The following is a 25,277-nucleotide window of genomic DNA, read 5'->3' as shown; positions in this document are numbered from 1 at the left end:
TTGTCTTTCAGGAAAGGCTTTTGAGTCCTGCTGCTTAGTTACCACATGTTTTGGACTGCATTCAGCCCTTCCCTTAACTCCCCAGCCACTGCCTGCCTTTGTCCAGGAGGCGGCTTCAGAAAAGGAATAGCCACTGCGAGAAAACAAAAACCCCCAGTATCTTTCTCTAGGTAAAAATGGTATTCACAGCTCTGTTCTGGCCTATGGCCTGCCCAATATTGTCTTCTTATCATGCTGCCCAGAATAGCATGAAATTGGAAAACATAGCATTCATTACTATAATGTATATTACATGCTAGAAACAGCTGACTAGCAATAACAGAAGAAGGGCAAAACAATCTGACCTGCTAAGGGCATGTTACAAGATGCGGCTCAGTCTTTGCTTCTAGAAGACCAGGTCCTCTTAAAAGCAGCCAGATGGGGAATGTGGAGTCCAGCTGTCAGTCTGTTCATGTTAATGTTCGCTTTGTTAATGCAGTCAGTCCAGCTTCTTACACCCACTTTGCAAGTTTTTCATTCAGCACTCCTATTTTTGCTTGTTGGTTATCAAGCTATTATCCTGTTGGCTATCTGTCCTCTCTTATATATAGTGCTAATTCTGGGCCTGGGAGGTGCTTAACTTTGCTCTGTCCAGTGTGCCTCCTTCTCTGCAAGCCTAATAATGTAGCTTAGGAGTGCTCCTTGGTCTTGTAACGGCACTTAGTGCATAGCATCACCTCAAACTGTAGAGACACGTTGTTAAATCTTGTCTCTTTCAGTTCCCTGCCAATTTTATTTCTGTCTGCTAGTTTTTTGTTTTGTTTTGTTTTATTTTGTATCCTTTAGTAAGCGAAGCGTGACTCCTCTCTATGATTTATTTTTAGCCTACTTTTTAAGGAAAAGAGCTTTATGCAAATGTCCCGTTTCAGACAGATCTGGCAGAATAACACACTCAAAGATAATGACACCTAGGCACAATTTGTGAAAATCAGCAGCTGGGTAGACAATAGAGGCCCAAGGAAGTGGTCCCCACCAGAAAAAGGCAAGGCAAACTCTGCTGAACTGTGTGGCACCAGCCAGCTGATCAACTGTACGTGTAGTACTATTAAAGCACAATCTATCTCTCTCTGCATTGGGGTACCACAGTGATCATGAGCGGTGCTGGAGTCATTCTGGGAAGGAAAAAAACAACCAAAACCAACCCTCTGAGAAAACTGGCTTCATTAATTCAATTGATTACAGAAATACTTTTTCTCCTTGTTGTCCCATTTCTTCTGATGCTCTTACTTCTGAATCTCACGACTGCAGCCGCGCAGAAGGTGTATTCTTACCCGTCTTATTTTTCTTTTATCTATCTCTGCTCAAATCAATCTTTCTGTATTTCCTGCGCTTCTGTAGGCTTCATGGCCTCCTTTATCTGCGACTTCAGTTCTAGAGTCAATGCATTTGATCCATGGAACAAGTTATTTTTCCTTACATTATTTGCCTTCTGTAACAGTTCTCTCTCATGTCTGCTGTAGAGTTCATGGCAGCTGCTCCTACTGGGAAAGGGCCGCTTTGTTGCAGGATTTTCCTTTTTTTTGTTCTATTTCCCCAAGAAGATACTTGCTGGTGAAGACAGAGTAAGTCTCTACTGTTGACCCTCAGCCTGTATTTTTGAAACCTTCCTTTGTGATTACTATTGGCTTGTCATCTTAGAATCATAGAACGTCCTGAGCTGGAAGGGACCCACAAGGACACTGAGTCCAACTCCTGTCCCTGCACAGGACAACCCCACAGTTCACACCATGTGTCTGAGGGCGTTGTCCAGTCTCTTCTTGAACACTGTCAGGCTTGGGGCCGTGACACCTCCCTGGGGAGCCTGTTCCAGTGCTCCACCGCCCTCTGGGTGAAGAACCTTTTCCTAATGTCCAACCTAAACCTCCCCAGCACATCTTCCTGCCATTCCCTTGCGTTCTGTCATTGGTCGCCAGAGTTCGGTACCTGCCCCTCCTCCTCCCCTTGTGAGGAAGCTGTAGCCGTCATGAGGTTTCCCCTCGGTCTCCTCCAGGCTGAACAGATCATATTCCAATGACCAAACTGAAATTCAGTTATATGAAGGCGTTTTGTGCCACTGTGAACTGACCTCCCTCCCCGCTTCCCTCCCTAGGCTCCTCCTCCCTCCCGCTGGAGTCCTCCAGCCTTCCCGGCGTGCCCCGCGCTCACCATAGAGCGCAGGGCCAGTCTCGCAGCGTGTGTGGGAGGCGGCGCGGCCGCGGCGACATGGCGGGCGTGGGGTCGGCGGGCAGCGCTGCGGCCGAGGCGGAGAAGCACCTCAACGGCGAGCTGCCGCCGGATCCTGAGGACAAGGACGGCGCGGAGGGCGGTGCGGCGGGGCTCGGCGCAGAGGATGGCGCCAAGAAGAAGCGCAAGAAGAAGAAGAAGGGCAAAGCGGGCCCCGCGGGTAGGAGCCGGGCCGCGCCGGGACTCTCCGCTGACAGGCCGGCGGGGCGGGCTGAGGGTGCCGCGGGCCGGCACACCGAGGCTCGTACGCGGCGGCGGGTGGCTGTGGGTGGCTGAAGGGTCCTGTGGTGCGGGCCGCGGGCGCCGCCGAGGCCGCTGTCCCGGGCCGTGGCGGCTGTGCGGGCTGAGGGGATCCCCTGGGCCAGGAGGGGCTGGCGGGCCCGGGGGTGCAGCTGTCGTTCTGCTCCGGGGAAGCTGAGGCGAGGAGAGCCCTCCCTGCTCCGGTGTGCACAGGAGAAGCCACCGCTTCCCCCATCCCCTCCTATGCCCTGGGGGGGGGAAAGGCGTGTGACTGCTGCTGTAAAAGTCACCCCGCGTGGTGGAGTCTCTGTACACCTCTCAGAGAGCCCGAGCAAGTCTGGGCAAATTGTGTAAAGGAACTACGGTTTGGGTTTGTTTTAGCAAGCCAGCAGTTAGTGATGATCATGCTGTGCGTTTATAATTATCTACTTCACGCCCATATTATCTCACAAGAGCAGGCTGCTGCTATGGCAAGACGAATTAGTTACCCTGGCAGGAAAAAAAGCGACCAGAAGCGTCTGGGTAATGCTACCTTTATATGCAAGTTTCAGTAACAGTAGCTGTCACTGTAGCACCCTACAGTCTTACACGTTGGGACTGCTTTAAAAAAAATGTCACCTGTGCTCTGGTATCTGTAGGATGAATACCACACAATATTTCTACAAAGTTTGGGGGACTGTTGTTTGCTAATGTGGAGCTGCCCTTTTACTGTAAGTCAAACTTTAATTTTACAAACAGGACAAGAAACAGATAAAGAAATGGAAGGTACTCTTGATGATGTAGCAAAACAATTGGATAAACAAGCACTGGAGGAGAAGGAAAAAGATGATGATGATGAAGGCAAGTATAACTTATCTTTTCTCTTGACATTTCCAGTTTCTACTTCTTTCTGGACTCCTGTTTTAACCAACTTTACAGATGGGTTTGGTTTGTTTTTTTCGCTTGGGAGAGCCGAGAATCAACTATATGTATGTTTTACTTTTTTTTGGCAACAATTTAGCTCTCAGACATGCATATATATATATATATATATATATATATAAAAAATATCAGGGATCACAGCTTTGTTAGAGCTTCTTGTTTTCAAGGATCTTATTACTGTAGGGGAAAGTTTAGTTTCACATAAGGTAAACTATGAAACATTCTCACATTACCGTGGTCAGTATAAATTTATGTTACAAATAATGTCTCTAGAACAAAAAAAAAACAGAGAAAATTTAAGGGAGTATTTTCATTATTAGAAGGCTTTAGAGTCTTTACCAGTGACTTGAAATCTATTCATCTATAATCCTAGTTTTTTATAAAAAATGAAGGAGGGGGAGGTTAGTACAGAAGCAAGGCATACACCTCGTGTGTTGCTTGTGCTAAGCAGCCAGTGTTGTAAGCAAGTGCCTTGGAAGTATCTGGTATTGAAATCCAGGCTGGATGCATCTTTTCTGTAGGAACACGCGGGGAAAAATGCTGTCTTTGAGTTCTTTTGATGAGTGATTCTCAATAGACATGGACATTTAAGAAAATACATTTCTCAGGTTAGTAGTTTAGTTTCCATCTTGTGAATTAGCATTTAAAGTTGGTTCAGCATTCTGCAGTGATTTTTATTGTTCTGCTTAGAAATCTTCATAGTTGACTGTTGCTGGAATTCATAATTCTAGAATTTAATTTAATAAGTTAGATATCTGAGTTTCTTAAAAAATGAAATAAGTGTGCTGGGGTACGTAAAATTACAAATAAATTTATCTTTGAACATTATATTTATATTTATATTTATATTTATATTTATATTTATATTTATATTTATATTTATATTTATAAAAAATCCAGTTTTATGCAATCGCTTTCCTTAGAAGTATCTTCTGATGGATTATTTGTTCTATGGTATATTTCAGGTTATGGAGTTGAAAGATAGTTAATACGATATGTGCTTTGCCATTGTTGCAACTAAAGTAAGAAGTATGAGGAGGACAGTGAAAACTTCACACCATGAAAAAAAATATTTGAAAATTATTAGAATCATTTTAGTTCCATCTCAGGAGAAGTAATGTTGTTAGTCACACATCAAGTGCTGTGTTCTTCTATGCTTTTTACAGTATTAGCAATTAGTATTACAGTACACTATTGGAAAGTGTAAAACAAAATATGAGTGGTGCTACCACTGAAATAATAATCTTTTTATCCACATGTTAGACTTGGTTATGTGCTTAGAAAAGCAATAATATTTTTGCAGAAAAATAAATTGCTGCAAGCTTTTTGAAGACATTGTTTTCTTGCTTGTACTGGGTCTTGACACACGCCGTCTTAATTGTGTAGTTTCAGGGGTGTTGCTTAAGACAGGGTGTGCATTAGATTAAAACCAATAAAATATGTACCTACTTTGTGTTTTTTTCCTTGATAAGCCCATAACTGAGTGGCCTCAGAAATGAGACTGTATACCTTTTAAAATCCAGGAGATATTTGGAAGCGCTCTTCAGATTTCCATTGCAGTGTTAAAACATCCTGATAGGCTAATATCATGCAAAAATGTTATCTAAGTTATTAAACACCTATACCAAAACGACATAAGGTTGGGCTTCAGTTTTGCAAAGCTCTTAAATTGCTTTTCTGGCTAAAATTGTTTTCACAACCAGCTAGATAACTACTGCAGCTGACCAATAATACCCTGTTTGTCTTCAGGTTATGTTTCTGGCAGCACATTTAGTCTGCAGCAGTCTTCAAGGACGTGGAAGCATAGGCCCGGTTATTTTGCCTTGCAGTTGGCAGATTCACGTGCAGCGATGTATGAAAAAGCCACAATAAGCAGATAGCAACAGCGATAGCATTTAAGAAATGCTGTGCTCTTTTGGCAGGTTAGGCCTAGTGTTTAAAAAAATAAAAATCCAAAAATCATTTGGTGAATGGAGTCATGTCTAATTCATTTTTTGATGCATGGTTTGAGCACAGCTCAAGGTCAAGAGAAATGTGGTGAGGTTACCACATTTTAAAGAAATTTTTATGCACTGTTAAGGTTTTCCAGCTGGCCTGTGAAATATGGATTGATGGAGAATCTGGTAGGCTGAACTATATTGCAGTTACACTAGTAGTGCAAGTTATACTTGCAGTTTTTTTGCAAACATTTAAAATAAGATTCTTAATGCCAAAATGAACTGGGGAGTAGCAGGGGTGAGACATTACTGAAATTTGCCCTAGCTGCAGGATTACATCAGTCACTATGGCTTAAAAATGTGGATGACACTGACGATCATGAGAGGATTGAAACCTAGTGACTGGAATAACCAGTCAGTGTTTTGGTTTGGTTTTGTTTTTAAATAAATGAGCAAGTACAAGTTTCTGTATAAATTCCTTCAAAACAGCAGTGCTTTGACTTGATTCTAAAAGTTCATTCAGTTTTACTCTTTGCTTTAGATAAAAATAAATGTTCTAAATCTAGATTACTAGTACTTCATAGAATCATACAATACCAGATTGGAAAGGACCACAAGGATGATCTGGTACTTATCTATTTTGAAATGTGCTTATGGTGAGGTCCAGAAGGTTTAGTGAGATGGTATCACATTAGATAAAGGCTTCATTGTGTGTGAAGTAACTAAGCATTAGATGTAGCCAAACATTAAGTCCATGGGGGTTATCGCTAGCTCCAAAATGTGAGCTAGCATGGTGTGGCTGATTCTTGGTGCTAACATGCTGTGCTCTCTGAAAACCTCCCACTGGTATGTCTCACATGCAGTAGTTTTGCTTGTACTGGTTGTGACTTTCCCTGTTAATGTCCAGATCAAACTCATCCTGACCTAAGTGCTGTCATCTTTACTTGTTTGGGTTTTTTAATCTTGACAGATGCTTTAAGTTCCTTTAGCTGTAGCATCAAAGTGTGTTTGAAGCAGTAAGTCCTAGCTTTTTGATAACTGTTGTGTCTAATACACTTCTCTCTCATGCCCTCCCCCAGCTCCCCAGGCATCTTTTTGGGTGTGTTGAGAATAGAGGAATTTGAAGTAGGATTTTTCCCTGAGCTGCTTTTTTTCCTCTGTTGGGTGATACATTTAAGTCATCAACTTTACGAAGTATTTTCTTAGGTCTGTGTTTGGTATAGGAACTGAAAATGCTAATGGTTTGGTGGCAGCTTCTAGCTATCTTATTTTAATCCATTAAATTCTGCTGTGAAAGAAGCGTTTCCAGGTAGTCTGGATGATTTTGTGTCTCATTCAACATTTTTTTGGTCTTTAAGGTTGTTTTGTATTCATCTGAGAACTTTCTTTCCTGTAGATGGAGAGGGTGAAGGAGACGGAGCAACGGGGAAAAAGAAGAAAAAGAAGAAAAAGAAGAAAGGACGTAGGTATCAAGCACAAAAATATAGACTGCATGAATATTTGGTATAAGCATGTGTAAGTGCTGTTCTTGGCAGCAAAAACAAATTTTGGGGTGCATTTTGGCATTGTAGGCTAAGTATTTCCAGTGTACCATATGTAAAATTTTCTTAAATTATACTCAACAGCTAAGGTCCAGACAGATCCACCATCTATTCCAATATGTGATCTATTTCCCAGCAATATATTCCCGAAGGGAGAAGAATGTGAATACCCACCAACACAAGATGGGTGAGTGTTTTAAAATGTATTTAAAATATTTTTAAAATATAAATGTTGTCATCTGGATGTGCTGAATTGCAAAAAATCTTAATATACAACTGGATCATCTAAGAACTTAATGAAGAGAAGTCTTTAGGCCAGAAATGTTCTTTCTTCCCTACCCTTTTAATTGAGGTATAGCCTGTATGAGCAGAATTGCCGTGAGGAAGGGGACCCTGAGACCCAGGGGACCAGCAGTATTTCAGTAAGCAGCTTATAAGAAAAATAAAGTCTGAACTAGAACTGAGTGAAAGTTTAAAATTCAGAGAGGTGTGACGCTGTTATGCAGCAGTTTGGATGCACATGGGTGTCAACTTGTCGTCTCAGAGAATGAGACAGTTTAATTTAAAAGCATAAATGGTGTACTCTGCACTTTGCTTCTCTTTGTTTGTATGAATATATAGTTATTATAACGTAACTGTTTTTTATAATTCAGAGTAGCATGGGTATATTGTGCAATTTTGCTAAACAAGCAGCAGCTTCTAGTGGTTTACTGGAACAGACATCTGCATCCTTATGTTTTCATACAGTACTACTATTTCCATATGCTTTGTGAGGAACTAGGATATACCAGCTTGACTGAGTTTCCTACATGCGGTGTTGTGGGAGGTCATGTTTTACTTGGAGGGGAATGTGAAATTAGCTTGAATGGCATTAATATCTGAATGAAAAGACCAGGTATGACTGAAAACTTTCCAGGAAATTTTGAATTAAAACTCTGACAAAATAGTTTAAACCAAAGGAGGAGGTGAGTAGATAAATGTTTATATTTCTGAAAGCATTGTTTAGTTTTCAATTACTCTTTTTTTACAGAATCAAATTACTTTGAAACATTTATTAGTTGTTTAAAGTCATGCCTGTTTTTCATAGAGTGTAAGCAACATAGTCAAGAGTCTAGTACATCATATAAATTGTGTTCAGATACTCACAGATGATATTATATAAGTTCTATGAGATTAAAATTCGGGTTTGAGGAAACCTTTTCTTTTAAATTCAACTCGATTGCAAGGTGTGCTCGCATTTATTTAGAAATGGCTGCCTTGTTTGTATGCACAATATTAGTGTGCTGATGAAGGACTTTCACAGGGTAGTCTTGACAAGCTGATGCAGGAGTGATTCTTTCATGCTTAAGAGTTAAGTGTTTGTCTGTATATGCTCATAAACCACATTCAGGAGGACATGATTTAAGCAATCCAGAAATTAGATTATAAGTATTTGAGGCGTGTTCATAGTTTATTAATGACCGACACACTATTTTTACACCTCTGTTACATATCCAGCCAATTGAAAATTAAATGTTTTACTCTGGGTTTGCTACTATTCATTTGAAAGGGGAAAAAAACCCCAAACATGTAAATGCACGCAAAACAACAAAACCAGACCTTTGGTAACAGGATTTAAGTGGGGCATCTTTTCTGCACCAAGAGCGTTCTGCTGTGGAACAAGAATAAACTCTTCTAAGGAACCTGAAATAGTTTCTTTATATAATTTGCTTAAGCAAATACATGCTTAGTTTTGTTTCTAGTTTAAACAGTTAACTCTTTAGCATGCTACTTTAGCATTTCCTGACATAAGTAGCTACGTACTTATGTTAGTAGCTGACATGAATGCTTGGATATTTCCTATTCTGAATAATAGTTTCATTTTGTATTTTGGTGAAGCATTTTTATGCCACTTCTTTTATTCATGCTGAGGTCAGTAGGGTATTGCCTTGGATTTTTTTGAAGAGTGTACTTCTGATCTGAACTCTTGATGTCACATGCTTTCTGAAGTTACTTCTCATCAACCTATAATTGTGTATTTTGTGTGGCAAGTTGAACTAACAGCTTTGGTATTTTTATCGCCAGTATTTAGTTCTGTTTGAAGGCTTGTGGTTTTTTTGAAGACAACTGAATTTGAAATGTTGTGACAGGGAGGGTGGAAAAGCTATAAGCAATATTTCATGGTACACTCATTTTGTTAAAGTGGGTTTAGGGAATTCTTATTCTTGTCCTTTCCAGCTTGTTTCTGCCTCTGTGCTGTTACATGGGTTAAAATAACCTGGGGGAGTTATTTTCTGGAATTCTTGTATTTTGATCACTAAAATCTAGTTTTCAGCCCAGGCCTGGTCTCTTGAAATTAAAGACTGTAGTAGTGAGAATTGGGACTGTGAGCTCGAGGGAAAAGATGGGAACAAATGGCTTGGAGTAAGTGGTGAACTTCCTAAGTTGATTTATGTGGTAGCCAGCATGTTGGGATACTGTCCTTGGAAAAGCTTGCTAGCTCATGTACCTGTTGGAGGACTTGATGTTTGGTGTGCAACCATTATCTGATTAGTTGATTTTTCTCATGTCCTGAAGTGCTTAGGCCTGAGCAGGACTTCTTGTTGCTTCCAGGTGGCAGTGGTGCAGCAAAATGCTTTGGGTCTGATAAAGTATTTTTAAATGTAGAGGTGATTTTGCCCCCCAGTTGTCTTACATGGAGTGACTATACGCTGAAATACAGCAGCATAGAGTGAGGATGGCTTCCTGCCAGTTTGCTGGAGTTTGCACTTAAGTACATGACTGATGGCAGAGCAGCTGCCCAGGCTCTGTCATCAGCTCTTGCTACCAGAGGGTGTTCCCTGCTGCAATCCACAGCAGTCTGAAGTGCTCCTTAAGTCCCTCTCCCCACTGTTTTTCTGCAGTACACCTTTTCCATCTTCTTGTGTCACGATGCTGGTGCTGGCAGTAGTCCAGTTTCCAAGTAACGACACTCAGGTGTTGCAGCCTGTTACTTGTGAGGTTATTTTTTGGTGGAATTTACCAGTGTTAAGGCAAACTGTAAGAGTAGTATGCGGGATTCTTGCTATTGAAGCAAGAAGACGAGTCAGACAAGTAAGTATGGGATTTCCCCTTTGCACTGTTGTTACTTTATCTGAAAAGGAGCCTGAAGTTCAAGGGAATCAAACAAAAGGGTATCAAAATATTTGGACCCTCTGGTCGTCCTGTGAAAACTTTTATGGAATCCTTCTTTCTCTTTTCAACTCTGGTTTAGGATTGCAGGCCTCTTAACACTGTACGAATACTTAGTTCAAAATGCAGCAAAATCGCAGGGCATAGTCTGTTGGCTTACTCATACCTAGTTTTTGGCTGTGAAGGTAGCTCTTAGAATGGAACCGAGTTGCATGTCTATGAAACAGGTAAGTAGTTACACTTCTGGATTTCAAAAATTAGTCCTTTAACTCTGCATATTTGATTGTTTGCTTAGAATCAGCTCCTTTATGTAAAGGTAAAAGATAATTTCTAAATTTGGAAACTTTGGTGTAGTATAGTATCTTTGGTCCATCTTGTCCATCATCCCTTTTCTTTTATGGCCCACCTACTAGGATGTGCTGCATAGCACATATGGAGTTCTTTGAGTTATCACTAGGGATTTTTGCATCATTACAGTGCTCCAGCTTCACCATTTGAAGGATATCTCTACTTTGTAGTCAAAAGAGTAGTCTTTTAATTAAGTTCTGACAGTTGCTGGAGTGGCTAAATTACTTTTTTTTTTGTTTTGTTTGTTTGTTTTGGTTTTTTTTTTTTTTTTTTTGTTGTTGTTGTTTTTGTTTTGTTTGTTTTCTTGGAACTTTAGTTCTATAGTTTCTTGTTTAATAAAAACCCATATTCAAAACTAATTATATATTTAGTCTTGTATTGAAAATTATTCTTGTATTTGTTCTATGAACCTACTGAAGAGTTAAAATGAGTGGTATTCTCTTGGAACGAATGTTAGTTCACTGTCCAGCAAATTTAGAAAGTAACTTCCTGGCATGTGTCATAGTTACTATGCCCTGTGTTAGGTGTTATTACCCAAGTATTCGGAGAATGGAACTGCAAGCTCTTAAATTTTGAAGGAGCTTATTGTCTCTGTGTCAGTAACAGTTTCTGGGCCAAGTAGCTACACTACAGTGTTGAGACTCTTCTCCATATAGTTAGAGCACTGTCTGAATGAGTAAGATTGTGCAAAAAATAAACTTTATGCATGAGCAGAGCATGTTGCGGTGATTCGCCCTGCTAAACTCAAGGTAGAATTGCAGGCCTTGATATGCACTTTATATGCCTTTTCTGTCTTTTTGTAAAGTATTATGCGTCCTTCAAGCACACAGCTTCTCTGGGCTTTTGGGAGGCTGGGAGGTAAGGCTTTTGAAAATCAGAATAAAATTGTTCATGGTCGGAGTGAAATTTCTATATATACATAATTATTTTTTGCTGCAATATTACTGCTTTTTATAGGTGCCAGTCTGTGGTGATAATAGTTTGTGAGGGGGGTTTGTTGTTTTTTATAGGCTTCCTTTATTCTCAAAATTGTATAAATCAGGATCTTTTCTGTTGCACAAGGGAACGTACACCTGACTGGTTTATTCACCCTTTGCAGTCTTTAGACAGAAGTTGTAATGACTACTGCAATTATAGTAACTCTTCATGACATGCTTTATGTATTTTTGAAGGCGAACAGCTGCTTGGAGAATAACCAGTGAAGAAAAGAAAGCACTAGACCAAGCCAGTGAGGAAATCTGGAATGATTTTCGAGAGGCTGCGGAGGCACACAGACAAGTGAGGAAATACGTTATGAGCTGGATAAAACCTGGAATGACAATGATAGAAATCTGGTGAGGATATCAATCTTTTAAGGACCTCTGCTATAGATTTTTTTTCTTTCTCCAGAGCAGGGGGGGAATTAGTCTCAGTTTTGTGTGCTTTAATTGGCTGTGCCATGAGTGTTGAGGGGGGAGGTTTCCATTTGAAGTATGCAACCAGTATCCCAAATTATTTCCTTTACGTTTCCTCCTATAACATATGATTAGCTTATGCAGTGTCCAGGGCCTGGGGTCATACTGAATTTCAAACTAAGCTTTCAGTTAGGTTCACTTATTTTGAGCACATGCTTGATTTTAGTGTTCTGTGCCCCGACTCCTCTTGCACATAAGTTCTGCAGTGGTGCTGAGAGAAGCAGCAATAGTGATAATAAAATGCCAGAATTGTCAGTGAAGTTTTGGGGCTGGGCACTGCAGGTGTAGTCTGAGGCTGGGAGTTGAGAAAGAGGTGTGAAAACAGCATGGCTGTATAGTCAGTCCAGGGCAGGAAGATTTTATCTATATTTAGTCTTCACTGACTGATGTTTCTGGAGAAACACAATGCTTCTTTGTGTTATTCTTAGTTGATAAGAAATAACTGAGCAAATGGGTTAAGATAAACATGAATTTGATTAAGGTAAAGATTTAAGAAATAATTAGCCTGGACTGATTCTCTTGATTCTTCCAACTATTCCTTTTTCTGTCCTTCAGTTTATCTAGAGTGACTGTCTACTGTCCAAGTACTGCACTGATCCGGAACAGTTTAGCTTCCAAAATCAGGTGCTTTGAGCCTGGTATGACTGAGGACTGTGCTAACAAGAGTAGGATAGTAAGAAAGCTAATCAGAGCTGATCCCCAAGGTAACTTCGAGGATAATGGAAAGAAATAATATACCATCAGGGAAAGTGGAAGAAACAACTGCCTTAATAATCACTACTCTGGCTGAAACAAATCTGACATACTGAATTATACAGTTTGACTGTTATAAGCAATAATTTTTTCAAAACATGACTTTTCTTCCTGAAGTACCTCAGGCTATGGGGACTCGCCTGCTAAAGTAAACTCTCTTCTTTTTTCAATTTGCTCTGAGTGAATAGCTTTCTTAAATAAAATCAGAGTATGGTGCACTGTTGGGAGTTGCAGTTTATGTAATTCAGTGCCACTATAGGAGTGTGCACTAGTGGACATGTGTCTGTAGTTTTCTAGCAGCAAACAGCTTGAGAATAGACAAAACCCAAGAACAAATGTTAGTCTCATAAGGTTTTCTTTTGTCACTGTTATTGCTTAAATTTAAAAAAATAATCTTTTTTGTATTAAAAAAATTAGTAAATGAGAGGACTGTTCTATTCCTTTTTTTTTCTTTCCCTTTTAAATCCCAGTAATTGAAAAAATGCATTTAATGTGCCTGAACTTTAGTTGTATAGCCTGCTGCTCAGGAAGAATCAGTTAAATGTAGCTTGTAACATGTAGCTTGTTACATTTATAATAAAAACACTAGTGAAATACTCAGTTTTGCCCAAGAAAGGGTAGAAGAAACGACACCAAGAACTGAAGATTGTGATGTTGTACTTACGTTTTCTAGTCTAGGGTCTCCTCCTAGCTAGTATACAAGTAGTTTAAGATGTCAAATTAAAACATTTGCTTGAATATTTTTTCTGAGGTTTTGTTCTTGCATTGATTTATTTGAAGTCATTATAAGAAATATTGACAACTGTTGTGTTCTTTTGTTTCTTCTCCCCTCTGCCTTTTAGTGAAAAACTAGAAGACTGCTCACGTAAGCTGATAAAGGAAAATGGTTTAAATGCAGGTCTTGCATTTCCTACTGGGTGCTCTCTGAATAATTGTGCCGCCCACTACACTCCCAATGCTGGAGATCCAACAGTCCTGCAGTACGATGATATTTGCAAAATAGATTTTGGGACACATATTAGTGGTTAGTTTTCATTTATGAATTAAAACTTTGAGAACATACTTCAATGCACAGACTATTATGCTAATTAACTTCTGCTAATTTCAGGTCGTATTATTGACTGTGCTTTTACAGTCACATTCAATCCAAAATATGACAGACTATTAGAAGCTGTAAAAGATGCCACAAATACTGGAATAAAGGTATGATCAAGTCATTTGCCAAGTCTTCTACAGTAAACTTTGCAATTATTTTCTGCTTATATTTGCACTTTATTTTTAGTGTGCTGGGATAGATGTACGTCTCTGTGATGTGGGGGAGGCCATACAAGAAGTTATGGAGTCTTACGAGGTTGAAATTGATGGCAAAACATACCAAGGCAAGTTCTTTTCTTTATATAAGGATAATTGTTTGTAGAGTATTATATGTTTGTACAAATATGGGTTTGTTTGTATTATATTGAAAAGACCACTGTACTAGAAGTAGGGTGTGAGTCTTGCATAAATATGTGTTTCTGGCTGTCTTGCTGTTCCTCTGGAGGAATGTTCTTGGATTATCCTTGCAAGTATTGTAGCTTGAACAGATAAGCTGAAGGCTAAACAACTCTTTCAAAATGTACAAATAATTTGATACCTGCTGTTTGGCTTTATTAATAAACTTTTATTAATGTTGAAGTTGCCAGTCGTTAATAATGAGGTTTTGATATAGCATGCAAAACTAACTTGTGTCTTGGCCAGAATTTGTACAAGATGTGTGGATAGTTTTGTGATTAGTTCTTTTCAATATGACGAGTCACTGTAGCACTTTCAGTATGGACTAACAAACCAAATTGCCTTAAAGGGTTTAACATTTGTTAGGAAGTTGCCTGTAATATTAATGTTTTCTTCTAAAGTGAAACCAATTCGCAATCTGAATGGACACTCGATTGGGCCGTACAGGATACATGCTGGAAAAACGGTGCCCATTGTGAAAGGAGGAGAAGCCACAAGAATGGAGGTAAATGGAGTTCATAAATCTTTCTGTTAAGTTTACCCAGCTGTCACTGCAAGAATAATATTTTCTGTGTGGTCCTAACATTTAATATTTGTGATTCTGGTGGATAATAGCAACAGAGTAAAAACTTTGCTGCACTTTGTAGTGTTCCTGTAAAGGAGTGATCACTCTTGTTTCAGCTCAGTGGCTTCTCCATTTAGCCCTGGAGTATTCTGCTATCTGACACTGTCTGAAATTGAAGCCTCGGAACCTTGCTCTTTATTTGAAAAAAAATAAAAGAAAAAAAACCCACAGCACCAAGCAACAGCTATGAAAACCTTGAAATCTGAATGGCCTTAGTGATGCTTATGGAAACTCTTGGCATATTTATTTCTCAATGTGTATGCATTACTTAAATGGAGTGTTGGAATGTTACACTTAGGAGCAGGGAAAAGGACAGGAGTTCAGATTTTGGGCTGAATTTGAGTGACTAGAGTTTTCTTGAAAGGTGTTCAGACTTACCAGTCATTCACACTTTCCTTGGTTCTTCACTCTGTAATTAAAAAGACAAAATAACAATCTTTTCTTGCTTACGTAATTCTTGAGGAATATTCCTTTAGTGTTGTAGCTGTGGACGACTTTTGGAAGTACAGTTAGATATTTTTCCTGAAAAGCTTCCAGTGCAGTTTTTCTTTGCAGATACAAAATAATTAAGCATATTTCTAGTTACTGTGAGAGGCTAGAGGAAAAATTTTTGAAAACCATTTTGGAGCAGGGGAAGAGAAGTTGCTGTACGTGATGTGGCAAACTATACCAATGGGAAAGGCAGCATTAAAATACGTAACCTGAGATTTAGGTTACACATTTTGATAGGTTTAGGCTTTAGATTTAACATTTTGATATAAGCTTGTGTTCTAACAAGATAAGAAGGCTTATTTAAAAGATTGGTAATGAAGTAAGAAGCTTTAAATTTCATTCTAAGCCTGATCACTGGTCAGCAATGATCACTAGTAAGCCTGTCAGAGTAAATAAAGCAACACTTCTAAGAGCTGAATAAGGGACAGGTCTGGTCTGGACAAGATTGTTTTTTGAGGCAAACTCTCTCTCATCACCCAAAACTTGTACCATAATTGTTCATCACCTTGTTAATGATGTGAACAAAATGACAAAAGTTTTAACTATCATCTTATTTATAGGAGTGTGCAAAGGGATTAAGAGTATTGGAAAAGGAAGGTGTAAAAGCTTGTGTGCCCGTCTTGTTTTAGCTTAGTGAATGGTTAGGTCTTGTATATCATCCATCATCAGTATATTACTAGTATAAAATTTAAATGTTCTTTGAGGAAATCTTTCTTAAAGATTTAAGAGCTTTGAGATTGTTTTAATTGAATATTCAGACACTGGGGAGAAGACATTCTTTAATTTCTTCAGCCTCTGTAGGTTACTTAGGACACCATCCTACATTGTTAAAGACAGTTTTGCCAATGAAGAATGTGGAGCATAGCCAAGCTCTTACTGTACTATGCTAATTATAGTATCAAACTGCAATCCAATGAGGTTTTTGTGATAAAGAGAAACAGAACCTCTGATGATCCTGAAAAAGTGGGTGTAAAGTGAATTTTTTTGGTAGTGTTGTTTGTGGGTTTTTGTGGTTTTGTCTTTTTAATGAAAGTAGTTGAATATTCAGGAACATCTTTAAGAGTTTGTCTTGAATTTGAAGCCTGTGTTACTCCTTTTCATATGGCTTCTTATTTTGGGGTTGTGACTTTAAAAGAAGGTTAATAAACTGGAAAGCCCAGCTTCTGCTGTTAATGTTTGATGTCCTGTCTTAAGTCCCTTTCACAGTCCTACCATTGAGGGTGTGTGAATGCACTTGGCAGAAATGAGTTTATATAATGGCATTTCAGTATGCTCTTGGCTAGAATTTTGATAATGCCCTTGCAGATATATATTACCACCTTTCTTTCTTGAAGAAATTCATCTTGTGGAGTGGAAATGAGCAGGTTAAGGTTTTATACTAGCAGCTGTTACCAGAAAATTCTTGCAGAAATTGGGCAGAAGGTTTTTCAGTGCAGTAAGTCTCTAGTCAACATCTATTTGCTATGTCTGAACTATAAATTTCCTTGGACTTCTATCTGAATAGCAACGGATTACTTCCAGTTAGCAAATGTTTTGCAGCAGAATGTGGTTTCTTAGCTATGTTAGATGTATGCTTTGACAATGTTTTAACTGCAATGACTTTGAGAAATTGTGACTAGAAATGTGCTGATATTTATGGCTTGAAACAAATAAAATGGTACTAACATAAATAGCTGATGAGTTGGAGTTGTCTGTAAATTTACTGTCTGAAATCTCCATGTTGAATTTTTCTCTACATTGACTTGGTGATTGAATCTGTTGACATTTAATTACTTGTATTCAGAATTTGTTATACTGATATCATTGTATCAGAATGGCCCAATGTCACTTATTTTCATATTGCAACATGTTCCCTTTTTTTTCTCCTTAGGAAGGTGAAGTATATGCTATAGAAACCTTTGGTAGCACAGGAAAAGGTGTCGTTCATGATGATATGGAGTGTTCTCATTATATGAAGAACTTCGATGTTGGGCATGTGCCCATAAGGTTGGATTTTGTCACTGTTTTTTTTTTTTTTGCTAGTATATTGTGCTAGTGCTACCACCCTCTTAGGGTTCAAGTTTGATACAGTGCAGGTTCTTCGTTAATTAATTAGGCTGTTGGAGGACTCAAAGGGTAGTGGTAGCAATGTTCTCATTACAAAATATGCTCTGATTGTAAATTTGGAACAATATGGAATTATTCCAAATAATCTGACAATGGAGAAAATACATAATTACGTAACTTCTTATCATTAGTAATTTGAAAATAATAATATAGAGATTATGGTTGTATATTAGGCTATATATTAAATGTATGTGTATATATATATATATTTTTAAATCAAAATCTGTATTATGGTTGTATGCCACAATCTTTGTCTTAGTTCTGTTCCCAACATATATTAAGCTATTCATGTAATCTCTTTTGTTTGTCTGGATATTTTGTGGGGTTTAAGTTCTTGCTTCATTGTATTGCTGTGAAATGAAATAGTTTATGAATTTTCAGTTTTCACTGGGATTACTTTTTGGCGTTTCTAGGAGTGCAACATATTTTCTGAAGTGAAGACTATTATGGTTAGAAACATAGAAGGCAGACATGCTTTTCCAGATAGTTCCATTTTGTTTCCATAGAACAACCTAGTAATATAAAAAAGGGACGGGGGGAGGCAAAGAATTAGCTGAAGGGTTGGAAAGGAACTGCTTATGTTTGGAAATAAGTTTATATCATAGCAGATCTATAAATCTCTAATTTTTATGATTACATTCTGTAAGAAGTATGAATAAAAAGCTTACCAAGTATTTGACTACGGAAGTAAAACTTCAGAGTTTTAAACCACCAGGCTTATGCCTAAATTAGTTCCAATTGTTAACCACTTTGGATCAGGAAGAATTATATTTTTCTTTGTAAAATGAATTGTCCTTTTATGATTTAAGAGCATGATGCCTGTCACTGCCTTCAATTTTGCCTGGCTAGTTAGAGGCACTAATGTTCACAATGTAACTATTTAAAATGGATGGCCAGTGCATTGGGCAGTATTCAGATTTGCTTTGAAGGATATCTTTTTGCAGGAAGAAAATGTATTTTCTTACGTGAACAGAACACCTGATTGATGTAGAAAGATATCCCAAGACTGGGCAGTCTTAAAACACCTTGAAATCTAACCCTGTTCTTCATTGGTCTGGCTTTTGTCTGTAGTGAACGCTTGCTGGTGATACCTCTTCTCAAACATGTTCTTCTTTTTCCTTCAGGCTTCCAAGAGCAAAACACTTGCTCAACGTTATCAATGAAAACTTTGGTACTCTTGCCTTCTGCCGCAGATGGCTGGATCGCCTGGGAGAGAGTAAATACCTAATGGCATTGAAGAACCTGTGTGACTTGGGAATAGTGGATCCATACCCTCCCTTGTGCGACATTAAAGGCTCGTACACAGCACAGTTTGAGCACACTATACTGTTGCGCCCAACATGCAAGGAGGTTGTCAGCAGAGGAGATGACTACTAAACTCAAAGCCACCTCAGCACCTTTATACTCTAGGCTTCGTTGGAACATACTATACCAGAATTAATTTGCAACATGTTGTCTGTTTTAACAGTGGACTGATGTAATACTTTCCGTATTTGGAAAGGAAGGAATTTAATCAGAGGCAAGTCTTCTAATATAACTAACCAAGGAAAAAGCTTTCAGGCCTTTAGAAATATTTCGAAAGTTGCTTTTTTTTTTTTTTTTTTTTTTTTGTTCAGGGAAATACGTGCTATAAAGCTCAATTTTTAGTTTGGAATGAGTTATACATTTTGTTTTGAACATTTATGATAAAAGATGCTTTTCAAATATTTATATTACCGTATTCCTACTTGAATGCTTTGAATGACTACACCTGATTTCTGCGCCGAAGTCCTCTATGATATTGCCTTTTAAACTTCCTGGAATCCATTTTGTAAAAAAAAAAAATAAAGACAAATTTTCAGATCTAAAAATACATATACTTTTTAGAAGTCTGGTTACAATTCTGGTCAGGAGTCTGCTGGGAAACTGCTCTATTAAATATTTTACAAACTTGATTTGCCATTTCTTGTCTTGAAACTGGACCTGTCTTACCCTTAATATGAAACTTGTCCTTTTAGTGCTTATTTGAATAGTCTTGTCAGTGCTGAGATACAGACCAAAGAGTCATCAACTCTTTTGCAGGACAGAATGTGACACCTTCAGTAAAGATGCATGGTGTGATTTATTTTTGAGTGTGCCCATCTTCAGTTTAGACTTGAGTTTTATTAGAAGGTGTCAAAATGCATTTTGTGGTCTCTGCTCATGCAGCTTCGGGCTGAAGAGGACTGTGTATGTCAGTATACCTCTCTCCGTATTCCTTGCCGTTGGCGCACCCTCTTGCACAGAGTAAAATTTTCCTTGGTGTGATTCTCCATCTTAAAGTTCACATTGGGTTGGACAGTTTGTGGGGATAACAAGAACATTGATTTATTTTGGAGTGTTAAAAGTTCTTCCACATGGGCAAACTAATCTGAAGTATTTGATGTTTTCTTGCCATAAGAGGTCATTCTCTGTCTTCCTGCTGCAGTGAATCTGACTGTCTGACCTCATTTGTAAAGGTAAATGAAATGCCGTGGTTCTGCAGACCTAGGCGCAGTATATCTTTTAGTGCTGCGTATTTACTTCATGACTTGCATATTAAAATATTACATAGTTACTGATAACAAAAATTACAGCTTCTTTATTAAGTCAATAACAGTGCCTTAAGTGTAATGACTTAGGAAACAGACACTTCACCTACTCCTTTATAGTCACAGCCTGTGTTTGTTTATAGAGGAGTTCATAATAATCTAGAAATACCAGTTATTTCCCCCTCTGTCTTTGGGTAAAAGCTGCGTTTCTGTCCTTTAAAACTGAGCTGCAGTTTAGAGGGGAGCATTTTCATGTGCTGCCTACGTTTGAGAAATAATAGACATTGGTAGCTTTTTTTCAAATTGTAAGTATTATTCAAATTTAGTACTGTTTAAACTTGTAGAAACTCATGAAATAGGATACTGAAATGTTTATTTCTGTTGTTGCTGTTTGGGAGTCTTGGCGTCCCAGCAACGAATTTTAAGTAATTTATGCAGCTGTGTGGGCGTGTGTGTCTCAACTTCCAAACAAACAGTAGCTGCTGTACAGCACCCTTGTACGCTGCAAAGTAAAAACTGGCACTTGAAAGAGTCTGTGCCGAACAGGGCTGCTGGGTACATGAGCTGCTGCTATTTTTATTTATGCTGACAGGACCATACAGCTGATGCACTTTCTGACTTGCTACAAGCAGGGTGGCTTCTTACGTATCTACCTCTGTAACAAGCCTGGTTACTGCAAATTCTGCTAGAAACAAGTAAGACAAATCTGCTTCAGTTCTCAGCCTCTTGTCTGCTATTTCCAGATTTTTCCCTCTAGAAAGATAGTCTGTTGGTAGCTCAGTGGCACTTGATACTGTTTCTACAGCTTAAGGCTTTTTTCTCTTCACTGACGGTTGTTTCAAGAGCACTTAGTATTACACGTGAGTGATTTTTTTCATCACTTTTATTTGATCATATCCTACTATTTTGGACTATGGCCTATTTTTTAAATTTTTAAACTTACTGTCTGTTTGATAATTCGCATGTGGAAGCTGATAATCATGCATAACAGATTGCAGAGGAAATGCCTGGGAAAAATAACTCGCAGAACATCATGATTATTTGTTGCCACAAATTTATGGGGTTTGTCTAGATAGATGCTTCCTGTGCTACCGACCATCCTGCATTTACATCTGTCGGCCTAGAAGGCAAGGCCTATTTCCACCTCCTTGCACATTGCATTGTAAAAGAATAAAATGAATTCCTGCCTTCCTGCTCTTTAGGCTGCCTTTTTCCTACTGCTGGAGGTGTAGTTATAAATTCCTGGCTGTGCTGTCTGATAACTGGACAGTAGTGGCTTGGCCTTTGACAAAATCAAAAATGTATCAAATACTTTGGAACTGGTTATTGAAGTCTGTCTTCCTCGGTTACCCAGAGGATGGGAATAATCTTGTTTCTTAAGTATGTGCAGCACCAGAAATAGTAATATTTTTTGTAGAGACTACATTTATTAGGGATGCCCAAGTGGAGACTTCAGAACCTGCTTTGCAGGGTTTTACCTTCATGCAGACCTTGAGACATACATGTCACTAGAGAATGTACAGCTGGACCTCATAGTCTGTCCTTTTGATGAAGGTTTGGCCTCAGATTTTCCTAACGGGGAGGCTAATTTTAGACTCAACATGTCTCTCCTCTTAGATGCAAGGTTTGGGTTGGTTCGGTTGGCTTGTGTATTTTGTTTTTGTCACCTGCTCAAGTAAATCTTCAACCTAATAAGTCTTCTGTTAATTTCATGGAGCCTTGTGCTAGTTCTCTGACTGCAAGATGGCAAAGTCATTTTGTCTTGTGTTCAACTGCGGTAGCAGCACTCCTGGAGCATGTCTGAAGAAAGGCAATGAAGTTGGTGAAGGGTTTGGAGCACAAGGCTGATGAGGAGCGGCTGAGGGAACTGGGGCTGTTTAGCCTGGAGAAAAGGAGGCTGAGGGGAGACCTTATCGCTGTCTACAACTACCTGAAAGGAGGTTGTAGCATGGAGGGTGTTGGTCTCTTCTCCCAAGTAACAAGTGATAGGACAAGAGGAAATGGCCTCAAGTTGCACCAGGGAAGGTTTAGACTGGATATTAGGAAAAATTTCTTCATGGAAAGGGTTGTCAGGCATTGGAACAGGCTACCCAGGGAAGTGGTGGAGCCACCACTGGAATCACTACCCTGGAGGTGCTTAAAAGATGCATAGATGAGGTTCTTAGGGACATGGTTTGGGCTAAACTTGCCAGTGCTAAGTTAACGATTGGACTCGATGATCTTAAAGGTTTTCTGACCAAAACAATTCTATGATTACAGTTCAGGTGGAAGCCTCCAGTGACTGCCTGCAGCCAGGGGTGAGCGCTGGGGCTGGCCTGGCCCCTTCCCCGGGCAGGGTGGCCCCTTGGCTGGAGCTGGGCCAGGAGCCCACCGCACCGGAGGCCTATGGTGAATGTCTCTGTAGCCTGGAATGAGGTAAACAGGGCTGGTGGACACAAGCCCTGTCCAACATGAAGTGGAAGTCTTGTGTGGAGGGATGACTTTGGTTGTCTTTGTTTCTCAAAGCTTTTGCAGCTCGAGTACTTTATTGAAAATAAAAAATATTGTTAAAGCTAGAGGGGCTTTCCTTCTAAAGGATAGATTGTACTGCTTTTACTTGAATCAGAGGTAGTAGCGTTCCAAGTCACAGGTCTTGTTTGAAAACATCATCTTGTGTGTTGATGATTGATTTCCTTAGTTTTGCACTTGACATGTTACCTTAAAAAATACCACCTTAATAGAGCTGGGTCTTTCCTTTTTTAGTGGCGAACTTTATTAAATAGAGAAATAAACTGAGTGCCAAGTAGGAACTGTAAGGTATATCTGTAGGGACGTGCTCTCCTACTTCAGACTCCGGCTTGTGAAATAAGGAAGCTGGTCTAGCATTAGCTTTGTGGAAGCTGCTGAGTAGTAACCTGGCTTGCAAGGGAGCTGGTATTTTAAGGGTGAGTGTTACTCTAACTTGTCAAAGAGGAGGTTGAAATAGAGCATGTAGAGAGGGAGGGAAAGTTGCTGTTAAGAGTGAGAAAACTGGTATCACGTCTTCCAACCTCCTTGTGTCATGTTACCTTTAGTATATCAAAATAATACCCATTTTACATTAAAAGACAACAAAAGAGTAAGATGGTATCACAGGAACTTAATAATGTGATGTGTAAAGATGAATGGAATTTGTTGATTTTTTTATTTTTCACAGGTGGTGCTTCAAATATTTTTCTTACAGGAAGGAATAAGAGAGTTTGGCTTTTTGTAGTTAATCATTTGCCAGGATCTTGCACTTCCAGCTTGTCAGTACTTGGCATTCTGTGGAACATCAATCAACTGTCCATAAACAAAGGCAGTGTATGTTGTGAAGTCCATTCACAAAATGTTTCTGCCAAGTGGTTTTATGAAGGTATGTTTAGCGATAAAGACCACGTAATGAGAAAAGCATAGCATGCTTCGAAGCAGGATGTTGTTTTTATATTAATTTTTCTATATTTTTTTCTACAGGGAATCAAGAGGCAGTTCTGTTTTCATAATCTGAAATGTCTGAGTACTTTTAAAGTAAAAGAAACAATAACTGTGCTGTGACTCTTTAAAGATTTTCATAGCAAAAATTTGTGTTTGTGCCACGACAGCAACCCAGCTCATAACTGAGGTCAAGTCATAATAGCTTTTAGCTTTGCTTTTATACTGATGCTGGCTTCTCTCTTCTTTTGCAAAGCTACAGTGCTTTGAAAACAACCTGCGTAGACTAGTCAGCAGTTGAAGAATACACCTTTTGCCTAGTAGATCTTGAGCTTTCCTGGAGAAAGGAAACTCAGGGGGACCCTATCCCTGTGTGTAAACACCTGATGGGGGAAATAAAAAAGATGGAGTGTCAGTGGTGCCCAATGACAGGACAAGAGGAAATAGGCACTGACTGAAATCGATGCTTCCACTGAAACAGAAGAAACTTTTCACTATTAAGTTTTGTACACTCTCCTCAAATGTACCTGGCAGGGGACTGGTTACTGTGCAGTACCGCTTCCCTGGTGCACGTGGGGATACAAATCCAGCCTTTCTCCTGAAGGACTGAGGGAGTCAGCAAGTGCTCTCAAAAATGCATGTAAAACAGTTAATTACTGACAATATTTCTATTCTGAGCAATGTTCACACTGTGGTTGGCTGCCAAATTACTAGGCATGGAGTGCTAACCTGTGTGTGAGGTGATCTTGAACCTTTAATTAAAAATAATTAATGCACAATTGGTTTATCAAGTTGCAACAAGCAGTGCTTGCTTGTGCAGTGAGAGGGAATTCAGCGAGGGCAGTGTGTGGAGCTTTAGGTAACTTTGCTCCGTTGCAAGGCAGAAATGGCGCTGAACCTTCAACCTGAACCTGATTTTCTGAATGCAGATTAAAATCAATGCAGAGAGGACAGGATACAGGGGTTATGGCTTCTCAAGATGCTTTCACGTGGTTAGTCTTTCATGCAAGTAACTTACTTAGCTACCAGACCAGCCTCCCTGCTGACAAAAGAGGGAGCACTGAACCATCGGGTGAGTTTACCCTGGGTCTCTTCTGATGTACCAGACCACTCCAGCTAACTGTACCCATCACTGATAAAGCGTGCTGGACGCTTGGCTTTACTGCTCTGCAGAACTCCTGCTAGTGAGGTGTGGAACCCAAACCCCAGGAGGAGCTGCTGCCAGAGTGGAGGGGTGGCCTTTGATCAAGCAGCTGCCTGGTTTCCCCAGGCTTACAGCGCCTGCCATGGTGCTTCTGCTGGTCTTGTCACTGGTCCTGAACCTTGCCCCTTCCTTGGCTCCAGTTAGAGCTCTACTTTACTTACTAGAGTGAAGTGAGGCAGAATATAAGCATGTAGTCTCACGCTGTGCTTAAGCCTTACTCTAGCTTAAGGGTGCAGAGCTAGCTGCATGAACCAGCAAGTACTAAGAACCAAAGCAGAAGCTGTTGAGAAGCACACCTGAATTAGCTCATTCTTATATTGGACTGCTGTAATCACCTCTGTCCTTCCCACTGCTTGGATTAGGACTGTAACTCTATGTTTGAGTGTGTCCTTTTTCCTTCCCTTCTCTTGTTCTACCCAAGAGAGCACTGATGGAAAGAAAGCAGAATTTGTTTTTCCAAAGCTAAGGATGGGGAGACCCAGTAATGCAGGGGAAATGCAGGGGAACAGCCACAGCCTAGGTGATCCTTCTAGAAAAGATGGCAGGATAGGATTATTGCAAAGGGACTGGACTATGCTTAATACTGATGACTGAGGCTAATGAACTGTTGCCCACCACCCTCATCATGCTCTACAAGTCCCAAGATAGATGCTGCTTCCATTAATGCTCAAGTCTCTTAGAACTCCTGGTTGAGACACTCCTGGGGCAAGAAAAAGCATCAGAAATCTGAAGGCTACTAGCACAACTCTTTCCCTTTCCTTCCTATTCCCCTGAA

General features: G+C 39.5%; 1 protein-coding gene across 1 annotated transcript; it reads left to right on the top strand.

Annotated features, from left to right (window-relative positions):
* Nucleotides 1-2,185: 2,185 nt before the first annotated feature.
* Nucleotides 2,186-19,254, top strand: METAP2 (methionyl aminopeptidase 2). The gene is made up of 11 exons (XM_082064873.1): nucleotides 2,186-2,422; nucleotides 3,241-3,342; nucleotides 6,757-6,822; nucleotides 6,986-7,088; nucleotides 11,572-11,733; nucleotides 13,449-13,630; nucleotides 13,715-13,809; nucleotides 13,889-13,985; nucleotides 14,499-14,602; nucleotides 17,085-17,200; nucleotides 18,445-19,254. The coding sequence occupies exons 1-11, from the start codon at nucleotides 2,242-2,244 to the stop codon at nucleotides 18,695-18,697; spliced, it is 1,461 nt and encodes a 486-aa protein (XP_081920999.1). The 5' UTR covers nucleotides 2,186-2,241; the 3' UTR covers nucleotides 18,698-19,254.
* Nucleotides 19,255-25,277: the final 6,023 nt, after the last annotated feature.

Source organism: Streptopelia decaocto (genome assembly GCF_964273445.1).
Source record: "Streptopelia decaocto genome assembly, chromosome: 1".
Classification (NCBI taxonomy): domain Eukaryota; kingdom Metazoa; phylum Chordata; class Aves; order Columbiformes; family Columbidae; genus Streptopelia; species Streptopelia decaocto.
Note: the sequence above shows the minus strand (reverse complement) of the source record. Positions and strands in the feature narration are given on the sequence as shown.